We start from the raw sequence: 21,490 nt of genomic DNA on the forward strand, positions 1-21,490 counted from the left end.
TCCATGGGCTGCAGGACGACAGCCTGCTTCACCATGGTTCCCACCATGGGCTGCAGAGGAACCTCAGACCTTGGAGCACATCCTTCCCCTCCTTTTGCACTGACTTTGGTGTTAACAGAGTTGTTCCTCCCCCATATTCTCACTTTGCTCTTCTCTGACCACAATTTCATCTGCACAATAACCTTTATTTTTCCTTCTTAAATGTGTTATCACAGAGGTGTTGCCACCATTTCTGATTGGTCCAGCCTTGGCCAGCAGCACATCCATCTTTGGAGCTGCCAAGGATTGGCTCTGCTGGACATGGAGGAATCCTCCAGCAGCTTCTCACAGAAGCCACACCTGTAGTTCCCCTGCTACCAAAACCTCACCAGGCAAACACAATACAAGCACATACAAAAGACAGATGTGATTTAAGGATCTTCTAGGCTAAGCATTTGTGTTCTCAGCACCCCCAATAAAACACCTGAGGAACAGCTTCTGAGGAATCAAATCATCCAGCAGTTGCTGGAAGAGATCCCCATTAATGCTGAATTGTCATTCGTTGATTTTTTTCTTTATCCATTTAAAATTCTGTATCTTTCAAGTTAGTGGTTTTCCTCTTAAAATACCTAAACTTGTCTGAACAGTGCAACTTCTGACTGTGGTTTTCCTTTTCTTGTCTTGTGTGACTCAACTCTGCAGCTTTCCTTATGACTTTCTTACAAGTGATGGCCTAACCCTTGGAAGGGGGAAGAGGACAATAAGTCACTATGCAGCAGTAGTCAAGCAGACCCCATTATTTGGTGTCCACTCTACATTTCAAATGTAATGTAACATCCATTGCTAATTCCAGATAATTAGAACTCATTACGCCAGATATTCTTTTCCAGGCAGAATAGTGAATGCCTTTCTTTTTAGCTGGGCATACCAGTTGTCATGCATGACTGTGCTAGTGTGCAGTGTTCTCAGAAGAACCACGTGATTTCTACCAACACAAAGGCATTCACTATTCTGAATCCTTGTAGGAAAAGTGAAATAAAATTACATACATATTGCTTGTTTCAAAATATTTACACACATTCCATCACCACCTGTCTTTCCTTCTGCTTTGGAGTCTTGTCAAACTGATAAATGTTTCTTTAGAGGTGAAATTGGAGTAAGAGACAATTTTATATGCCTTTTAAATCTTTGCCTTGTGCAAAGGGTTCTTGAGACTAAAATGCTTATCAGGTCACTGCCAGTTAAAACTGTGGTCTCATTCATGAGGTGCTAGGGAAAACACCATACAGACCGCACATCACAAAAGCTCCTTGTTTTCATGAAGCTGTTGATAAGAACTTCTGGAATAGAGGGAGTACAGCCAATCATCCTGTAGGTGGATGTGATCCTGTCTACCTCAGGCAAATTCTGGGACTTTATGAACTGGGGTTCATGATAGGTCCACTCTCCAGTGGGCAGAAGTGCACAACAGACCTGGCATTTGTCATGTCTAGAAAAATCCTGTAAACAGATCAAGGTTAAAAAAAAAAAAAAGCAGCCCTGATACAGGACTGAAGATGTCAGTGCACTTCCCATAGATATGACATTGGCTAAGGCATTGGTATCCCCTCATCCAGTGGGGACAGTGAGGGCTGTGTGTCTTCCGTGCTTCTTCCATTTCTTAAAAAGGAATGAATACCATCAAAACTTTCAACAAGCACCTAAAATGTAAAATCCCAATGAAGATACAATAGCCCTATATGGTGGTCAACTTTGCAAGCAAAAAAAGACTCAACAATACATGATTTCATCATACCAGGACCCTTTCACAGCCAAAAATCTGTAGACAGCAAGCATTGAAAAAACAGGTACATTCCCTGTTTTGTATTCCTGCCAAAAGAGGACGGTTGACTGGCTCTAAAGGACACATTAAGGTTTCCAGTATTAAAGCAAAACAGTGCAGCCCAGAGAAGAGTAAAAAGATTATATAAGTAGTCTCTTCAGATTGTTTGTAGTGCTCAAAATACTTGCATACCAAAGAACCTGTAGATAAGGAATGACTAGACAATACCCTTGTTCACAAACTCTCCACTGCTTTACAGTCACTTAGCATGAGATACTACAGTCTTCCTTTTTTACTAGAGCATTGCACTGAGGGAGCTGCCCCTGTTAGTGAAAAGGGAATGTCTACAGCTATTGGCTTTTTCTTCTTTCTTACTCTTCCAAAAAAGAATAAATAAAAAAAAAAAAAAGTTTTTGTAATTCTGCCACGGAAGTTGGAGCCGGGATGAGAACTGCCATTAAAGGCCAAAGTAGGCAAACTATTGGAAGTCTTACAGAACCACAGAGCACAAATTGTTATCCAGCTCAGAACTAAAGGCTTGCATAGGTATGCACTGCTGTACATTGGCAAAACCGATGAGAAGGGTTCCAAAAGCCTCATACAAGTTAAGCTGAACAGACACCGCAAAGTTAAAGCCTTAGCACACTCAGGTTGCACCAGGGAAGGTTTAAATTGGCTGTTAGGAAAAGTTTCTTCACAGAAGGGGTTGTCAAACATTGGAACAGGCTGCTCAAGGAAGTAGTTGAATCACCAGCCCTCGAGGTATTTATAAGTCATGAGGATGTGGCACTCAGGGAGATGGTGTTGTGGTGGACTTGGCAGTGTTGGGTTAACAGTTGGACTCAATGAACTTGGAAGCCTTTTCCATTCTGAATGAATCTACATGATGCAATCAAGAAATACTCCAAAAATGAACTATCAAGTTCTTGACAGTGGTGAGAGTTTCTGACAACATAATAAGAAAAAACAACATACCCCAGGGAAAAGAAGAAAGCTACAGACAGAGTTCCAGCATGCTTCTACAGCATCAAGTGTTATTTTTTGTAGCTAAATTAAAAGAAAAAAAAAAAAAAAGCAGATGCAAGAGTGGTCATGTAAAGGAAATAGTTATTTAATATTAAGATAACAAAATGCTGGTTGGTGAGATTATTGCCAAAAGAATACCACATAAATCATTGTCAAAACAGCTTGGCCCTATGTTCCTAAGAATTTTTAAAAAGCCATCTATTTTTAAAAAGGTTAAAGCAATTTTTATTCCTCTAAAACTTGCAGGAAGATGTTTCTGTATTTTATTTTTCCTCTACACAATGCATGTTCAACATTTATTATTTATTTCCTTGAGGAAAGTCAGATTATTTGGGTTCTTATGTCATATTTCTACACTTCAGTAAGAATCTATCCTTCATAGAAAAATGCATAAGAAATTTCATTGAGTATAAAAATACAAACTGTACAAAAGGTACACTAGCACTAAATGAGGTGACTGTATCCATACAAAAGCCAAAATTTACAAATGACTCATACTACTGAAATGTACAGGTGCCATGGTACACTCTCATTGAGATTTTATATTCCGATAAACAAACAGAACCAAAAGCAGTTCTAGTGCCTACTGCCTAAATTTAAAAGCCATATTCCAGAATACAAATCAAAAATAAACTTCCAGTATCACAGAGGACACATTCAACAAGGATTAAAAAATTCCCTCCATTTTTAAATTGTGAAAACATAGTACCTAGTAAACATTGGCTGATGTTGATCTGTTAGATTACAACAGAGATCCCTATAGCATTTTACAGAACCTAGGCCCAAGCCTGCAGTGGTTCTAAAGGCAGTTTAGCTTCACCAACATACAGACCAATAACAAAAACATGTTGCCAATGTTACAAACATGGAATTTTTTGGGACTTTAACTTCAGAATGTTACATTGGCCAGTGCATTAAGGGAAGGCATTGTGACTTCGATTCTTTAACCCATTTTCATTAGGGTTAATATAAAGTCCTTGGAAATGCCATTTATTTTGCTTTCGTTTAATCAACTGAATATTGCACATGGCAAGGAACCTACAGCTGTTAAGAAATAAAAGATCAGTTACAGAAGCAGAGACAAACAGGTATAGGGGAGCCAAGAGAGAGCATAGCCCCTAAATAAGCACATGCTTTAAAGGAATGTGGTTCTCCTATCTGGGTCATAGTTTTGCTACCTTAAAAGAACATTGCTTTAGGTAACAAAAATGTTAAAGAGAGCACAAAAGCAAAAAACTTCTGAAGAGAAGGAATGTAGTAAAGACTAGTTTGTTACAGAAAACAAAAGGAAGAGCCTGTAAAGATAAAAGAGGACAACAAAAGAAAGCATAAAAACTTCCCACCTGTCAGAAAACTTTTTCTAGCTGTCAAATCAAAATTCTGGAGTATGAAAAAAGAACAGAAAACTAGAAGCTTAAATAATGTCATCATTATCATAATATCTGGAACAAAATACTCATAACCAGAACCATAAGATTCACACACTATATTAAGGACAACTGAGTTTTAACTCATTCTGCAAAAATAGCCTAGAATTAGACAATTCAGTTTTTAATTGCAGTCTGTGTTTAGGTGGTCTAACTTGGGTTTTATCATATATCCTAGGGATCTGTGTTTCATTCAAATATTGTAGAATTAAGGAGCAACTTCCATTATCTATCAGCTGTTAAAATCTTCTAAGCAACTGCAAAATTGTTTTTCTCTTTATATATTTAAATGTCTGAACTCTAAAAACAACACTCCAATACTTCAATGATTTTATTAGGATACACCATCATAAACTATCCAAGACACAAATGCTGGGTTTTATTTATTTTTTTAAACACAAAATTATAGACAGAGTAGATAAGAAGATACTACTTTCACATAGCATTGAAGACCTTTCTTCAAAGTATTTAGATCAGAGCTCCCCGTACACTAATTTTACTGTTACTTTCCTGAGGAAGAAAAATAAAACAGCGTCTGTCCAACTGGCCTATCAAGAAAAATACAGACATTTTAGACCATTTTGATGTATCTAACATGAACCAAACCTACAACTGATTATATACACAGCCAGTATTCATCTGATGTCCTACTTAGAGCTTTCTCTGGTACACATATTCAAGAACTTCAGTGAAGCTTCATCTGGGATTACAAGCACCTAAAGACAAAACTTTTTTTCAAACTACTATCTTTCTTTTTCTGGGCTATTTACAAGACTACTTTCTAAGGACTAATCATCTTTTTCAAAGAGGTTTTAATTTTAAAAAGAATTGCTTACTCATGTGAGAGGGGTCTCTGGGCAGTTTCATAGGTAACTAAAGAAGCAGGAGACAGACATTTACATTTAGTCTTGCTAGTGAAACAAAGGCTTGGGGAGGATGTGAACTGTCTGTCATGCATGTGCCCTAAATGCATACATAGGCTATGAAATGCACAATCTATACTCTAGAAATGAAAGCATAGCTGTTATCATTTAGGAATCTTGCATGTTTACAAAAACCATAGCAGTATTTCAGTTGTCAGTAACCTCTGCATTTGTGTTATCACTTGCTGTTCCATCTTGATGTTCACTCTGCCTTATTTTAGCAGTTTAACTGTACGCCTGTTTGACTGATGTTCCTGGAAAGTGATTTGATTATAAAGAAGGAACAAAATGCAGTTGTTCCACAGTCGTCCTGTCACACTTGTTTGTAAGCATGTATAAGATATTGAAAGTATGAATGTAAGCAAAGCCTTTTTTTAAGAAAATGCAAATATATTGCTTAATTCGTTGATGTATTTGTATCAATGAAACAAAGAAAGTTCATAAATACTTCCTTACACTTAAAACCAGTTTCAGTGCTAAACACAGGTAGTACCCATCCTTTTAGAAGGCATCATACCAGAGCTTCCAAAATGCAAAATTTTCATCTTCACCTTTCTAGTAATTAGAGACTTTCAGCCTTCTTTTTATAACTGTCTAGGATGCTGGTCAAGTCTGACAATAGATCTTCAGACATGAATTCTTCATAATCTCTGTAAATTTTCACATTCTGTTCATCAAGGTATTTCTAGAAAAGAGGTATAGAAAGCTCTATTAGCTCTATCATGGTCTGTATTGTACTGATTCTGCTAAAGCATTTTAAGCATTCATTGCACAGGTTAACTGATTTCAGTTAAACACTTTCCTGAAAGACATCTACCAGAAGCAGGTTTAACCTGACAGGATGTTACTGCTGAAACTTAATGATCAGTTCTAATTATTTATACCAAAGGTTTTGTCAACAAATTTAACTAGAATCTATGGATTCAGTGCAGCAGCTAAATAACTGATACTTCCTTAGAAAGAGTAAGTTCTAATTTCCAACTGCAAACGTCTCTAGAGAGATTTAACTCTGAATATGAAATTTTAGCTTACCGCTATGGATGCTATATGAGTAGCAATCGTTTCTATAAGACGACTCAAGTTACCACCAACTTTTCTGTTCTCTTCTGTTGTTGCTTGCAAAACAACTTGATATCTAAAAGGTAAAGATACTCAGAAGATCATATCCATAATTAGAGAATTCCTGGCATTTAAAACAATCACCTAAAGTCTGATTTATCATCATGTTTGCCATACTTTTTTCTCTATAAGTATTAATTTGAACCAAGTTAAAGTATATTAATATTCAACTTAAAAAAAAAAAAGACAGTGTTGTGCTAACTGATAAGAAACAATGCATCTTAGAGTCAGAATACTCTTTCCAGACTTTGAGGTATAAAATGCAGTTGTCATGTAAGTTGGGCACAAACTAATTTTCTTGCTACAACCATATATATATATTAAAAAAAAAATTACATGGAAAACAGGAGTTCTGATATAGCAGACAAATATTCTGGCAAAATACTGTTGAGGAAAAACATCTTTCAGTTGCTAACTTGTGAAATTAATATGCTGAGACAGATACATGCTGAAACAACTCTATGTTAGGTTCAAGAGAATATCTTTAAAAACCAAAATCAACAGGGCAAACATTGAAGTTACGAGTCTTACTGTCGTTGGAGATCATGCAATTCATTTGTGGCTTCACTGAGACCTTCGTTGACACCACTCTCAAGTAATTGTTTATGCCTTTTTAAGGATTCCAGTTCATTTGCACATTTTTGCTCTTCCTCTTCTGTCTCCTATAGTCACAAGGAAAGAGGGGGAAAAAGTTGCATAGCTCAGGAATAGTTTGGATTTTTTTCCTTCTTTCTATTACCTGATTACATCCTAATGCTTAAATTCAAAATTAACACAAGTAACTCCAAGTTCAGAACTGAATAAAAAATCCCCAAGGACATCCCTCCCAAACTTAAAGTTTAAGGTATTTTCTGTATCATCTCCCTCCCTGAATAAGCCTAACCTTCTCTTTATGCCTTCAACCATATTTAAAGGCCTGTGTTGCAGGTATTTTCCCTTCAAAGTTAAACTCAAAAAGTATTCTTTAGATAACCTAAATAGCTTAGAAATGGCACATCACGAACAACTGTTTCTAGATTAAAAAAATAAAATCCCATTTGAGTAAGAACACAGCTTTTCCTTTTTGTGTCAGAGAGTAAAATTCTAAGTAATTATCTCTTCAAGGAGAATGACACTATTGATACTATACAGTCCACAAAGCCAAACAAAATTCTGCCATCAGTTCAACATGCAATTCTGGTAGATTACTGAAACATCATCCTTCAAAAGTAATTTTAATACTTAAGACTTACAAACAGCATTTTAAAAATTACAAGAGGAATTACATGACTATGTCTTATTATAAACATCTGGTGGCAACTGTGTATTTTATGAGCTTATTTTTAGAGCAAGGTACATGCAAGAGCACAGATCAAAAGCTAAATTTCATGTGATTTGAAAAAACTAAACTAAATTGCCTTTAGCCAACCCAGCAGGTATTAGCAGTGAAATAACCCTGTTTCATGGCTATAGCACAGGACTTTGGATTTACAAGAGCATTTATGGTAAACACTATTTTAGTTCAAAGAACATTTTTCTGCAGGGCACCACAGCCCCACCAAAGCTGTGCTGTCAGAAAAGTTGGGAGGTACCAAAATAGCCACTCAGTTTTTAACTGAGAGGGCTACATTTTGTTGCTAAACTACAAGTGAGGAAAATGATAGGGACTGCTCCTGTGCTAGGAAAGGAATCTAAAGCAAGAAACAGTTTCAGAACATTAAAATATTTAACATGCTTCTGGTCAATCAATATTTTCCTTAGTTTTTACAGAAGCTGATTTAACATGCTTACTAAAAACTGTAGATGTATTTATTATATATAAATTGATTAGACAAGGCAGATTCTGTTAATCCTAAAATCTCCTTCAAGCACATGCTCTGAGATATCTTGAGGTCAGATGATTGCTGCTGCTTTTATTACTAGATGCAGTAATTTATGATTTACAGGATCTGCTATAGTATGATGCCAGATTCTCTTACAAGAAAGTGAAAACTGATTCAATTAAGGTAGCAGTCAAATTGGTTTCCTGAAAAGAATGAAAAAATCCTGTAAGAGGAAGGGAAGAAGGCAAAGGCAGAGGCCCAAACAAAAATGCAAACCAAAAACTTATCTATAAATACAAAGATTAAGGATAAGGATATCACTAAAGATAAGCTGTCATCAACCTGTAAGAAATTCTACCTTAAGCTTCTGATGATAAAGATCATCCAGCTTTTCAGCTTCTTCTGTCAGCATTTTCACACTGCGTTTCTTGTCCTCTACCATTACGTTCACCTAGGATGAAAACATAAACAAGGAAATACAGTTCAAAAAGAATTCCAACATACAAATCCAAGCCATCAGAAACAAAATCTGGTAGCTCAGAAAAAAAAATTAAACCAGGCTATGTGGGATATGCCCAGCCCCTGCCCTGGAGAGAGGTCTGCTGATAATGAGGTTGCACAACCTCCCAGCAGAATCCCCTTGGAAAAAGCAGCACTCTTCAGTTACAGCAAGAGAGGACACAGACCCATGATCCTCTGGGAGACCCTATGTAGATCCTTTGTAATCCATTGGCTTTTACCCTCTCACACCCTCCTCTGTATCCCCATAAAAGAAGCCTGGCTAGCTCAGTCGGGAGACTTCCGCAGGTGCAAGACAATAAAGCCACCTATGCGGGAATACTACACGGGCCTCTCGTCTCTCTCCTCCTGGTCTGGCCTGGAGACTGCCTGGCAGAGCAAGAGCTGAAATTACCAGCTGAAAATCACTAAAGAGCTGTTAGCCTCTCTGCAAAGGCACTCCAGTGGCTGAGGGAAAGCTGCACAGGCCTCGGGAAGACAGTTCCTCGCGGGGCCATCTCTCTGGACCGGTTACAGCTTCCTGGGTCTGAGCTACAGACCCCACAACCAGCTGCCTCAAGGCTAGGCTGGGATGGCATTAACTGTCTTCATAGCAGTCTGTACTGTTCTTTGTTTGGCTAAAACAGTGTTGGTAACACCAGTGTTTTGGCTATTGCTGAATAGTGCTTGCACAGCATTCCAAGGCTTTCTATCCCTCCCAGGGCCCCTCACTGAGTAGCACAGGGATAGGCAAGAAATTGGGAAGGCGTACAGCCAGATCAGCCAGCCAAAAGGACATTCCATACCACACAACATCATGCTCAGCAATAAAATCCAAGGTAAAGGTAGAAGAATGGGGAAATAAAATTCTCCCACTTTCAATCCGTCCCGAACCCATGTTGCTAAAAATCTTCCTGACAACAATTTGTCAGTGATGGTAAGCCACACAATCAACTGGAATGGGCAACTTATTAAAAACAAGTATTTCCAATGTTTATGGTCAATTATGTAAGCTACATGAACTTTAATTCAGGGAATACACAATATTTAAACAAACAAAGACACCAATTCTTGGAAAAACTTCTAGGTCTCATCACAATTAAAGCAGTTTTCTCACAGCTTCTCCCCCTCTACTTGTCCTCAGAAAAACCCCAACCAATCCAACAAACCAACCCAAACAAAAACCAGCCCATCACACCACTCTTCACCCCTGCAAAAGGTTGAATGAAAGCAGCACATAAGGTTTTAGGGTTGGTATCATAGCCCTAATCTTCATTAACCAACACACCTGTTCTAAAGTATCTTCCAAAGTAATTTTCTGTTGAGTGGCTTTACTAATTTCTTCCTCAGTCTGGTTGATGATCTCCATGAGGGGAGCCTGTAAAATATGCATACAAGAAGATCTGGTTAATGCAATTTGCTTATTTGAACCAAGATGCACCCCAGTACATCTTTTCCTTCTATTTTTATTTAGGCTACTGTATTCTCCAATACCAAATTTCTTTCATATACTAAAATGTCATTATGGTGACTCATCACACAAGCTTTTCAATGACATTTCATTGTGAGATTGAGAGACCTTTCCAGCATTTCCAAAGAAACACATTTTTTTTTGTGACTGGTAACCAAAGCCTTTAGTGTTGACTTTACTTACCTTGATCTGAGTTCTGTATTTGACTAGGCAATTTGGTCCTGCCTCAGGATTAAACTGAATCTCAAAGTCGTGGCCTCTGGAATTCTCAGCACTTACTGGAATTAATTTCAGCTTTCGCGCCAGTTTATGATACTCTGCCAGTTGCATTTCAATCTGCTCAGAGGAGAAGAGGGCTTTAATCATAGAAGAGATACAAGTGGAAAGCTTTGCAAAAAGTATTCATATAGTACTTTAAACAAGTTCCTGAGTTGCTCTGTATAGACGTGATTCCTTGTTACACCACAATATTCAAGAGCTGTATGTAATGCCATTCCAGCAGTTTGCTCAGCAAAGTTTCTCAGTGTATATGGCTGACACTGGATGCTTTCAACTGTGGTTTTCCAAATTCATCTGCCATAATTTTACCTGCCTCAACTTTTTGAGAATTAGCTGATAGGAAAGTAAAAACATGCTGGACAATAATACTAAAACAATCATCCAATTAAACCAATACTAAACCAACCATCATGTCAATGTGCCTTCTCTCATTAGTTTTGAGAGGAAATGCCACACAGCCACATATCCTTATAACAAACTAACTTGAGCATGCCTCTAAACAAAGCTTATTAAATGCTCTAATTTCTAATTAATGAGTGCTATTTATATACAAACACTAAAGAACCCTAGTTTTTTTTCCAGTTTTACATGCTTCTTACTTGCACATAAGGAATTTAAGTTAATACAAGTGCTTGATAAAGGGTAACCTTGCCAAATACCAAATAAATTTGAGAGTATTTTTCTTTAGTTCTCCATCTGGCAAAGCAGCAGCTTTTAAATCCCATCACTTACAGGACTATATCTCATTGTTCTGTTTGAAGCGATTGAACTTGCACCTTGAAAGATGTTACCACTTCTACATAAATGACTAATCTGGCCCTAAATGCATGCAAAGCAATTGATTCAAATTCACTAGTTTTGCCATACTTCCTTGCTATGAAATATTAACATCAGCCTGAAATTTCTTGTGTTATCAAAGCATTGGCATGCTAATGTTATCAAAGGCCTTAATGCTATAGCAGTGAGAGCTGACAGTGCTGCATATTCTAGCTACATCTCTTACGATCCAGAAAAGAAAAGAATACATTTCCAGTAAGCACAAAACAGAAAAAGGGGCGGGGGGGGGGGACGGACATTTTTCAGAGATATTATGAACAGAGGCCATTCTTGTCAGTTTTGCCTGGTTAGATACATGTATGGTGTTGTTAGATTATTTAGGAAAGAAGTTAGCAATACTCCAATTTTAAGCTTTCATGATGAAAACTGACAGCCACCTCAGTGTAGTGGGGTTTTCACATACCGCTTCTTTATTCCTAGCATATTTTAGCTCTTCATTCCACAGCTGATGTTCTTCTGCTTCCACTTCCTTAGTCAGCTTGTTAATGGTTTGCTGCAACTCATTTCTCTCATGATTTATTCTCTGAATGTCCGCAACGGAGTACTTTTGGTTATCAAAGATGTGCTGGAGCCGGGCATTCTCCTGCTTCATTGCTTCTACTTCCATTTCTAAGTTCACAAAACATTTGTGAAATGGACATAAAATGCCAGCCTATATACTTCAACCTAACCTCTGTATTTTATGAGTAAATAATATAATTATTTATTACATATCATTATCATTTCACTACTCTAGTGTACTAACAGCAATTAGACAAGAAAAATCTTTATTAGCAATTCATTCTGGAAGGTTTATTTGTAGCATCATCATACTCCAAGTATCTCGCTCTGTCCTCAAGCTAAGAATTAGAATTAAGACTATTTCTAGCTTCACTGTCCTGCCTGTGATCAAGGTCTTCTTACCCGTTGTCTCAACTTCATCATTAACACTTTCCATTTTTTGATCAAGGATGGCTATATGAGATTCCAGATTAGCCAAATAAGCCTGGTATTTCTGGACATCAGCTTGAAGAGATGATTTCACGTTTCGTAGCGTTACTCTACGATCCTACGAAGTGAGTGAAAAGAACAACCACTCTTAGATTAACGTAAGCTAAAGACTTCACTTTCCAGACAAGACAGTAGAGTAATTGGCCAATATCAATAGCACAAATATAAAACTAAAGAACTTTAATAATTTTTTATCTCTGACAGCGGAGTCAAGTCAAGCACCTTTAAAATAACAGCATAGAGGTTAAAAAGATTATTGTATTTCAGAATTAAGTCTCTCATTTGCATTAGACCCTGCATTTAGAAAATTCTTATTACAGGTAGTTCACAACTTAATTATAATAATATACAGAGGGCAGATAAAACTAGGGCATGGAAAGCTGGGAATAAACCCAGCACACATTTTGCTCAGTTGGCAGGAGGCTCAGTTTGCCACCTGCACAGCCACTAACCCATTTTTAAACTCATGATGCATTAAAAGCAGAATCCAGCTTTTCAAGCAAAACATTTTCCCTAAAATATATTGTTACCACTGAATCCCATGCCTCATGCCAACACATTTAGAAAAAATAATTTTGAGATTTATATTAAAAAAAAAAGTGGTTCAAGTATTTTATTAATATTTCAGTCAATACAAGACCTTATTACCTGGAAATATCTGCACATCATTAAACAAATATTGACTGAAGACTCCACAGAAAATGCCTTGTCTTATAATGGTACAGTCTGTAAAAACCCGTCCTAATTAAAATCTCAAAGCACTGAAAATACTTTTCCATGTGTTATGTATCATAAGTATCTTCATTCAGAAATGGTCAATAACATAAAATTCAACTCCACCATAAAAACAGAGACATAATTTACTAACCGGCTCGCTTTCCTTTTCTTTTTCTAGTCTTGCAATCTCTTCTTGAAGTCTTTTGTTTTCAGCTGCTAAACTTTCTATCTGGAATTCATCTATATTAAATAAATCCTCTGGGGGAGAGGGGAAAAGAGAGTGGGGTTACAAATTAATCTCACTTAATATCACCACCTGAGTATCTGAACATTAGCTTCAGCACAGTAAATACCCATTATCTGGACAATTCTTTTACACTAAAGAAATAACTAAAAACAACCAAGAAACCCATCAGAAAAACCTTTCATTAAAATGCAACCAGGCAAAAGCCCCAAAACAAACAAGAAGAGAAATGGATTTCTCAGTCCTTATGTCAAAAAGACTTCAAAGTCACTCCTGTGAGTTAAGAGTTTCCAAACTCTCATACAGCCCACACCACAGGATAGTATACAAGTCAGACTACCTTGCGAAGCTAGAACAGATCAAACTTATTTAACAACCTCTTTCTTATCCATATACTTCCTTGCCTCTTGAGAAATCTTCTCCCTAACTTCACTTAGCCTTTGCCAAACAATGGGGTGATTATTTTTTCCCACTAATATCCAGTAGCATTGTGGTAGCTTGTTCCCTCTCCAGCTGATGACTCTAGTTTGCAAACAAAGTGTCCTTATTCTGGCTTTTCATAGGAGAGCAAAGAAAGCAAGAAATGTTTTTCTTGCTTGTTCTCAAATTCTGTTTGTATTTCTATAGGTGGTGAAATGAGTGAGTCAAAAAAACCTAACAGTTTTCTACCTCCCTGGAGACGAACACAGGTGCATACTGAATCATAAACAGGAACCCTCACAACACAGTTTGGAGCTCTTGCAGACTGTTTTTAGAGCTTTAAAAGCTGAACTTTCTTTCTTATAAGGTGTGCATCCTCTGACAATATTTTTCTTTTTTTTTTACTTGTTAACTTTGTCAGACAGAAACAAGAGTCATCTGCATAGATGGAATTTGCATCTGAAGAATTGTATACTGGTTTTCTGCCACAAAGCCATTAAAAAAACAGGTGACACAGCTACAGCTGAGAGCGGATCACGACCCATCCATCTGTACTGGTAAAAAGTTGAAGTAACTGAAAGGTACTTAGGAATTTAGAGTTCCCTTATCTCAGATCACTTTCACTTGTAAACTGAACAAACTGATGCTAGGAGAAAAGAAACCAGTAACACAATTGAATATTAATTAAAACTTGAAAACTTACTTAATTTTGACTGCACTTCGGCATCCAATTCTTCAAAAGTATCTCTCCCTTTCATGAAAAGCTCGTAGCATTTCACAGAGTAGTCCATGAAAAGCTGCAAACAATTTAAAAATCTTTCATTTCAACAATTCCAAAGCCTGTAAAATATCTGGATAGTCTAAAGCTATTCAATCAGTGGAATTTAAGACACCAAAAATATCTTTCACTGTTTTGATTGTACTTCTGTAAAGTCAACTTTTTTCCTCCCTTTGAACACAGAATGTCAAAAGATTATATTCAAGCAGAAGGAGGCACCTATAATTCACATTAAGAAAGGTCTGGAAATGCTATATTTTTCTGGGATATTTTACAAGGATTGTAGGTACAATATTAAAGAATTTTTTATCTTGACGCATATGATTCTCTCAGGCTAGTTTATGGAAAATGTAGATCTGTTTAACAGACCTCTTCAGGAAATACGACCATTAAAATTCCAATCTGCAGATGTCAAAGAACTAATCTAGAATTAAAGAAAGGTTACCTAAAAAGAATTTGCTAGACACTAAGTTACAGATGTTTCAGAAGCAATTACACCAGTATTGTGAATTTTGTATCAACATATATGCATAAGTGTCAGTGTAGAAGAACATACTTAGTTTAAAAACATTTTTACTTGCCAGCCATCAGGTTGTAACCTTAGTCCAAAATTATGATTTAACTTGATTTTTGCAATTTTCTAATTAAATGTTTTAGCTTATAATGCAACCCCTTCCAAACACCTGTTGTGAATTAACACTGAGTTAAATCTGAGTAGTACTAATAATCTATGATAAATTAAAAAGAAAGCAAGCTATTGGATTTTTAAGTGCCTGAATTACATTGCCACCCTATTTTGTGTCTCAGAAATAAAACTTTACAACCAATTTTTACATAGTAAGCTGAGTAGATATTGGCAGAAGCAACTATATTTAGAATTAAGTCACTGTCTTTACACTGCACTGCTATTAACCTCCAAAGTCTTGAGTGCTAAAGCAAAATATACCAGAAACTCTACTAAAACAATAAGCAGCATAATGATTCCCTTTCTCCACAAAGGAGAACTGGAGAATAAGGCATTTCTGTTTAATACTCTGTCTTCATCAATAGACAGGCCATGATGCCTGCTCAGGAAATAGTTCATCAGGCTTTTTATAAAATGCTACTCTACTTCCTAGAAAGCATTGTGAATATAAAAGGGAACAGAATCTATAAATACATGACACAACAATCTAAACTGTATTTAAATTGTGTCGTTACAGCACATGGCAAAGTTCAGTCGAGCAATTCTGATTCTCATTTACTTTTTATGGTACCTTATTATGTACAATTCCATCATCTGTCTCTCCTCCCCAGTTCTGTCCTTCATCAAACGGTGGCGCATTTTCCCTCATGGCAGTGTACAGCTGAAAAGCAGAGGTGGACACACAAAGAGCAAATGTGAAGACATCCATTAGTTTTCATATTGGTTTCATGATAAGAAATTATGGATTAGGATTTCAGCAAGCAGGTTGTAATGAGCCTGTGCTTAGTTGACTAAACACACAGGTAAGGAGGCATGAACTGGACAGTGAACACTGCCAAATTGTCTTGTGTCTTTTCAGCAAAAAAGGACAGGATTTTCATGGGTGCTCAATTCAGCAGTGGAGAACTTCTGTCACAGATTCCAAATTTTGCTCAGACCTGAGCTGGCAGCAACAACAGTTACCACTACTAAAAAAAAAAAAAAAAAAAAAAAAAGCCCAAACCAAACAAAACCAAAATTAAATAAAAACACCCCACCCAAACACAAAACTTGCCACTCTGTATAAGAATTACAGGACATTTGAGTAATTTAAATTGAAAATTCCATCCTTCAACTTCAAATTTAGGGGAGAATGGCAGGTGTCACAACATCTGCACTGAAGATACCAGTTCTATTCAGTGATTATACCCATTAACTTCTCACATTTAATGTATTTATGTCAGCACTTCCCCACCTTTTTTTATACATTAATTTGTCCAGTGCATACATTTAGAGAAAAGAATTATCATAATGTAACAAGAAAAGCTTATTTAAAAGTTACTAAAACATAAGGCTAAGGGTCAGCTCCCAGATGACAGCTAAGAACACCTACCTTTTTCTTTACATATATGTTAAACAAGGAGATTTGTAGAAAATATTTACTGCATCTGTATTGAAACTAACATTCCAGCCTGCAAAGTGGAAATATTTATCTTAAGACAAATGTTACCTTGACACAATCAATTAACCAAACCAGAGCTGCCACAATCTGAGGCCAGGTGTGTGGTGCTCCCACAGTGTACATGGAGCTTTTTGAAAGAGGAAAGGGGTACCTATAAGGCCAAAGAAAATACATTTTTAATAGCTGTGGCAAACAGTGATGGAAACAAACCAGTACATTTTGAGAATAAAGAAGCACAATGTAGATGAAGGCACAAAAGGAAGAGCAAACTCAATTGTACTTTATACTGTACATCAAAGGAAGTAAGTTGAGTTCTTACAGCACTATTTTATTCAATTGTCATGGGTTTCTCCTTTTGTGATTCATAGAATATCTTGATTTGAAAGGGACCCTTAAAGATCAACAAGTCCAACTCCCTGCTCCTCATAGCACTGCCTACAACTAAACCATATGATTAAGAGTGTCATCCAGATGCTTCTTGAACTCTCAAAAGACAACTTAAAGTGAGTTGCCAGAATTAGTCATTTTATCCAGAATTACACTCTTGGTGCAGCAGAGTGTAATCCTTTTCAACATTTCAAGCTAGGTCAGCAGTTTCAGATGTTACAGATTAAAACAAAATTTTATTAAAGTGCTGAGAACAAAGTGAAGTGAGCAAAACAGATTTACACCTACATTTACGGAGCCCAGCACTTTCACACCATCATGGGTTCAAATCTACAGGAGTAAAATACACTCCTTTGTTGTTTTTTTTTTTTTTTAATGAGACTGAAAATACACAATTATCAACAGGCAGAGGATTTTCTTTCTTGGAAAACGTTGGGGTGTTAATGATTTCAAACACTGAACAAATTCAGCAATAAACCACTTGGCTACTTAGTTGTTTTTTTCACCTTAACAGTCATTTTTGTTATTTCCACACTCTGCTTTGAAAGCAGAATGAGAAAAATTGCAGGAAAACATATTTTAAACTAAACTAACTTGATCCATAATTCTGGAAATTTTAGTTCTTAGATTCTAACTGAATGAAAAGAAAGGTCTGTAAAAGAAAATTGTGTCTTGTCTCTAAGTTTTATACAAGTAATCGATTAAATTTTACATTAAAAAGCAAGATTCCAAGAGCTAGTAGTTCTGCAAGTTCAAATATAAAATGTATAGTAGACTCTGAAAGTCAGAGAGTAAACCTAGAGCTAAACAAAAATGAAACAAAACAATCACAACATTGTACTTTTAGAGTCTCATCTGAATGAAGAAACCTCTCCATTCTCCCCAACTATCAATGCAGAATTCTGAGCTTTTAAATTTCTAGCCATAGCATATCTATTTAGCCCAGGAGACTAACAATAATCATCTTACCCAAGCTCTTTAAAAACTTTGGGAATCTCCTCTTCAAATTTTGAATCAGGCAGTTCATAAGAAGGGCATAGGAATCTATACATAAAGATGAAGATTTTTAAAAAGTCCTTAACTGATGGAGATTGTAGCGATTTCATGGAAACATTAGGGGCATAAGCATTCTCAACGAGGAACTGTGGGAACAAAACATGGAATACCAATCACTAAAAAAAACTTAGGGGTTGAAACCAAGAGAAATAAGCATTTTGATTAGTACATTTTACACCTTGTAACATATGTGAATAGGTTAATATGTTACCTCACAAAGCTTCTTGATACATTGTTGGATGAATGCCTTGTCATGAAGGGGCCTGGGATCCTTTATCTTTTCTGTCCCGAACACATTGTACTGGCTGTTGCGCGACCCTCCAGCCCCACTCGCTCTAAGAGCAGACAATAAATACAGGTCTTGTGACAATACATATAAAGAAGAACTCAACGTTTAAGTCACAACAACTGCTATTTTTATGTTTTCCTTTGTTATACAAATGAAGTTTTGTTGAAGGTCTCTTAATTTAAGGTGATTGTTTTTCCAATCAACCTGGAAGCCACAAGTCACATGTACCATAAAGGGATTACTGCATCCTAGATAAATACTTTCTTCATTTTATTGAAAGAAACAAACTTTTAGAGAGCAGAAAGATACCCCAAAGATGAAGAAAAAAATCATGTTGGTGACTGTAAATAAAGACTAAAATATTTAAGGAATACTTAAAAGAAATAGACCCCTGCAACATTGGGGTCCTATGAAAGGAGATACCCACAACACAGAAAGTCATGAACTAAGAAAGATCATAGATTTTTGGAAGGTTTGTATCTTAGAGAGAAGAAACTAAGGCAGAGTGTATTACAGATGTTGGTCTTCCTTAAACAGGAAAATGTGTTGAGATACTCTTGAGGTCTGCAGTGCACATCGTTCCCAAGAGAAAAAAACCAGCTCCCAAAGCAATTCCTACTCCACAGCATTATTGTTTAGTGATCAAGGACTGGAGGAAGGCAGACCTGAAGGTCAGCTTACCTCAGCTCCATTATTCCCTATAATAAAAATCTGTCAAGAAAGAAAAATACCAAAATTACATAGGACCTTTTTTGTTTTAATTTACAGTGCTGAGAACAAAAGCTATCCATACCCCTTCCCAAAACAGCTGACTTTTCTTTCTGAAGCTCCAGATGTAGGTTTGCTCAGGCTGAGCTTCCCAAAGGTGCTTCTGTCCTTCCTGAGGAATAGAGAGAAGGATTCAAGTGACTATTTCTACCAATTCATGTTTTGCTCATACAAGAGCTATACACGCACTCATATATTCCTAAGCACCTTCATCACAGCAACATCCTAGAAAGGTCAACTGATGCACTCAGCCACCTCCTAAGAAACATGTAAGAAAGTGTTACTGTTTGAAATATGACACAGGTACACAAAAAGGTTAAAGGAAGTATTTTTGCAAAACTGGAGCACTTGTGCAAACATCCTTGGCTGCAAGGAGCCTTCTTGTCACTGTTTCCATTTTTTCCCTCAGTTCCTATTCACACACTCAAACACACTATGATAAATCTCTTCAGAATTAGTTTTATATACTTATTTTTAGCAACCTGACCAGCAAGACTTACATCTGAGGTGTTTGAAGACCCATCTTGTTGTTGTCCTGCACTCTCAGTGCCATCATAGATTGCCGACCGCTGTTTCCAGCGATACTTGAGTTTCGCCTCATTGTGACTGAGCTGTAAATCACAATCCCTCAGTATTGGAAAATCCAGGATCTAAGGATATTTTATTTTCTAAAAGCCACAATGATTTTCCAAAGGCTCAGAATAAACAAGTAGACCTGTACATTAGATCAAAAAAAAAAAAAAAAGAAGAAAGAAAAAAGATCGATTATGTTATACTCCAGAAATATAAAGGAGCAGCCACAGTCTTTTAAATCAACTGTTTTATTGATGAAAGTGTCAGCGCTTATTCCAAACCTGCTGTTTTGCCTTTCTTTATATTTGGTGACTTCAGGCCTACAGGTTCCAAAAGCAAAAGAGCTTGAGAAATTTTTCAGTTCAGTCCACTGGGAAGAAGGCCAGACTACCACGAATACTGTTTACAGCACTTCAGCCATACATCAGCTCCTGAGCCGCTAATTCTGAGCCTACCCATTCATTTGCAAATGATCTCCCAGTATCACAGCATAATAACTGGAAAACCTAATCTGAGATAATAATATGGCTCTCTTCAGACTATGCATGCAGAATATAAATCAAACTGGAATATGAATACCATTGTCCCCACAGTGGCATTAGGGGGGAATTGCAAGTAAACAGAATTAATTCAGGAAAATAATGCCAGCTTCTGCCCTCTACAAAGGTTATATTTTATTTGTGGGATGGGCTTAAATGACTGAATTATAACTAATATAAACCTCCTCTACTACAAACATTACCAAAACACATTATTAATACAAACTGTGTTTCATTTTGCTTCCAGTTCCACTGCTCACAAATGACAACAGAAATTTAGCTCAAATCATAGGGCAGTGTATTCATGACCTCACTGTGCCTAGGGAAGAAGCTGCATTATTACATTACTTTAGCTAGGACCAACCACAGAGAGACTGAATTTTCACAAAGATAGCAAGTGATCAGCCTCTAGAATCACAGAATCAATTAGGTTGGAAAAGACCTGAGAGATCATCAAGTCCAGCTTACAACCAAACACCACCTTGTAAGTTAGACCATGGCACTAAGTGCTACATCCAGCCTTTCCTTAAACACCTCCAGGGACACTGACTCCACCACCATGCTGGGCAGGTGTGGTGGTTCTTTAAGCAGGCCTAACACACTCATTCACGATAGCAGTCCATTCCAGTGTATAGTTGCCGTTTCTGTAGAGGAATTCCTCCAACTGTCCCACCTAAGCTTGGCGCAGTTTGAGACTGTGTCCTGTCGCTGGTTGCCCAAGGGAGAAGGGACCGACCCCCAGCTGGCTACACCCTCCTTTCAGGTGGTTCCAGAGTGATAAGGTTTTCCAGAGCCTCCTTTTCTCCAGGCTAAACACTCCCAGCTTCCTCAGCCACTCCTTATAGGACTTGTGGTCCAGCTCCGTTGCCTTTCCCTGGACATGCTCCAGCACCTCAGTGTCCTTCCTGAATTGAGGAGCCCTGAACCGGACACAGTGCTCGAGGTGTGGCCTCACCAGTGCCGAGTACAGGGGGACAATCACTGCCCTGGTCCTGCTGCCCACACTATTGCTGATGTAAGCCAGGACGCTGCAAGAACAGAGTTCAAGCAGAGATTTAAGAGCAGAGTTTGCCAGAGCCAACACGCCAGCAAGAAAATCAAAGGGTAGGAGCGCGGCAGAGCTGGGCGCAGCTCCACCCACTCGCCCTGACAGCGCGTCTAAACCCCACCGAAGGCGACCAGGGCACTCAGCAGCGAGGCCAGCCCGGGACTCACCGCCGCCTCACGGACACCGGCGGCTGAGGGGTGGGGGCGCTGGTGCTGCTGCCCTCCCGCTCCCCGCAGAGCGCTCTCGCTGTCCCCGCCCGGCCGTTACCGCCGTTACCGCCGCCGCCGCCGCCGCGCAATTTCAAATCCGCCCGCCCAGAGCGTCACGCGGATCTACGTCACACGGAATGCGTCACGCGGAACTGCGTCACGG

At 37.7% G+C, this 21,490-nt stretch overlaps 1 protein-coding gene across 2 annotated transcripts; it reads right to left on the bottom strand.

Annotated features, from left to right (window-relative positions):
* Positions 1–4,570: 4,570 nt before the first annotated feature.
* Positions 4,571–21,418, bottom strand: NDC80 (NDC80 kinetochore complex component). 2 transcript variants are annotated; one of them, XM_039550008.1, is made up of 18 exons: positions 21,286–21,418; positions 20,744–21,098; positions 19,459–19,673; positions 18,984–19,070; positions 18,113–18,236; positions 17,815–17,987; positions 16,507–16,609; positions 15,589–15,678; positions 14,258–14,351; positions 13,042–13,148; positions 12,087–12,231; positions 11,587–11,792; positions 10,251–10,403; positions 9,885–9,974; positions 8,457–8,549; positions 6,828–6,958; positions 6,210–6,312; positions 4,571–5,862 (listed from the first exon to the last, which is right to left on the bottom strand). In XM_039550008.1, the coding sequence occupies exons 3-18, from the start codon at positions 19,557–19,559 to the stop codon at positions 5,740–5,742; spliced, it is 1,923 nt and encodes a 640-aa protein (XP_039405942.1). In that variant the 5' UTR covers positions 19,560–19,673; positions 20,744–21,098; positions 21,286–21,418; the 3' UTR covers positions 4,571–5,739. The 2 variants fall into 2 exon arrangements, with proteins under 2 accessions (XP_039405942.1, XP_039405941.1); XM_039550007.1 differs by lacking the exon at positions 20,744–21,098.
* Positions 21,419–21,490: the final 72 nt, after the last annotated feature.

Source organism: Corvus cornix, chromosome 2 (genome assembly GCF_000738735.6).
Source record: "Corvus cornix cornix isolate S_Up_H32 chromosome 2, ASM73873v5, whole genome shotgun sequence".
NCBI lineage: Eukaryota > Metazoa > Chordata > Aves > Passeriformes > Corvidae > Corvus > Corvus cornix.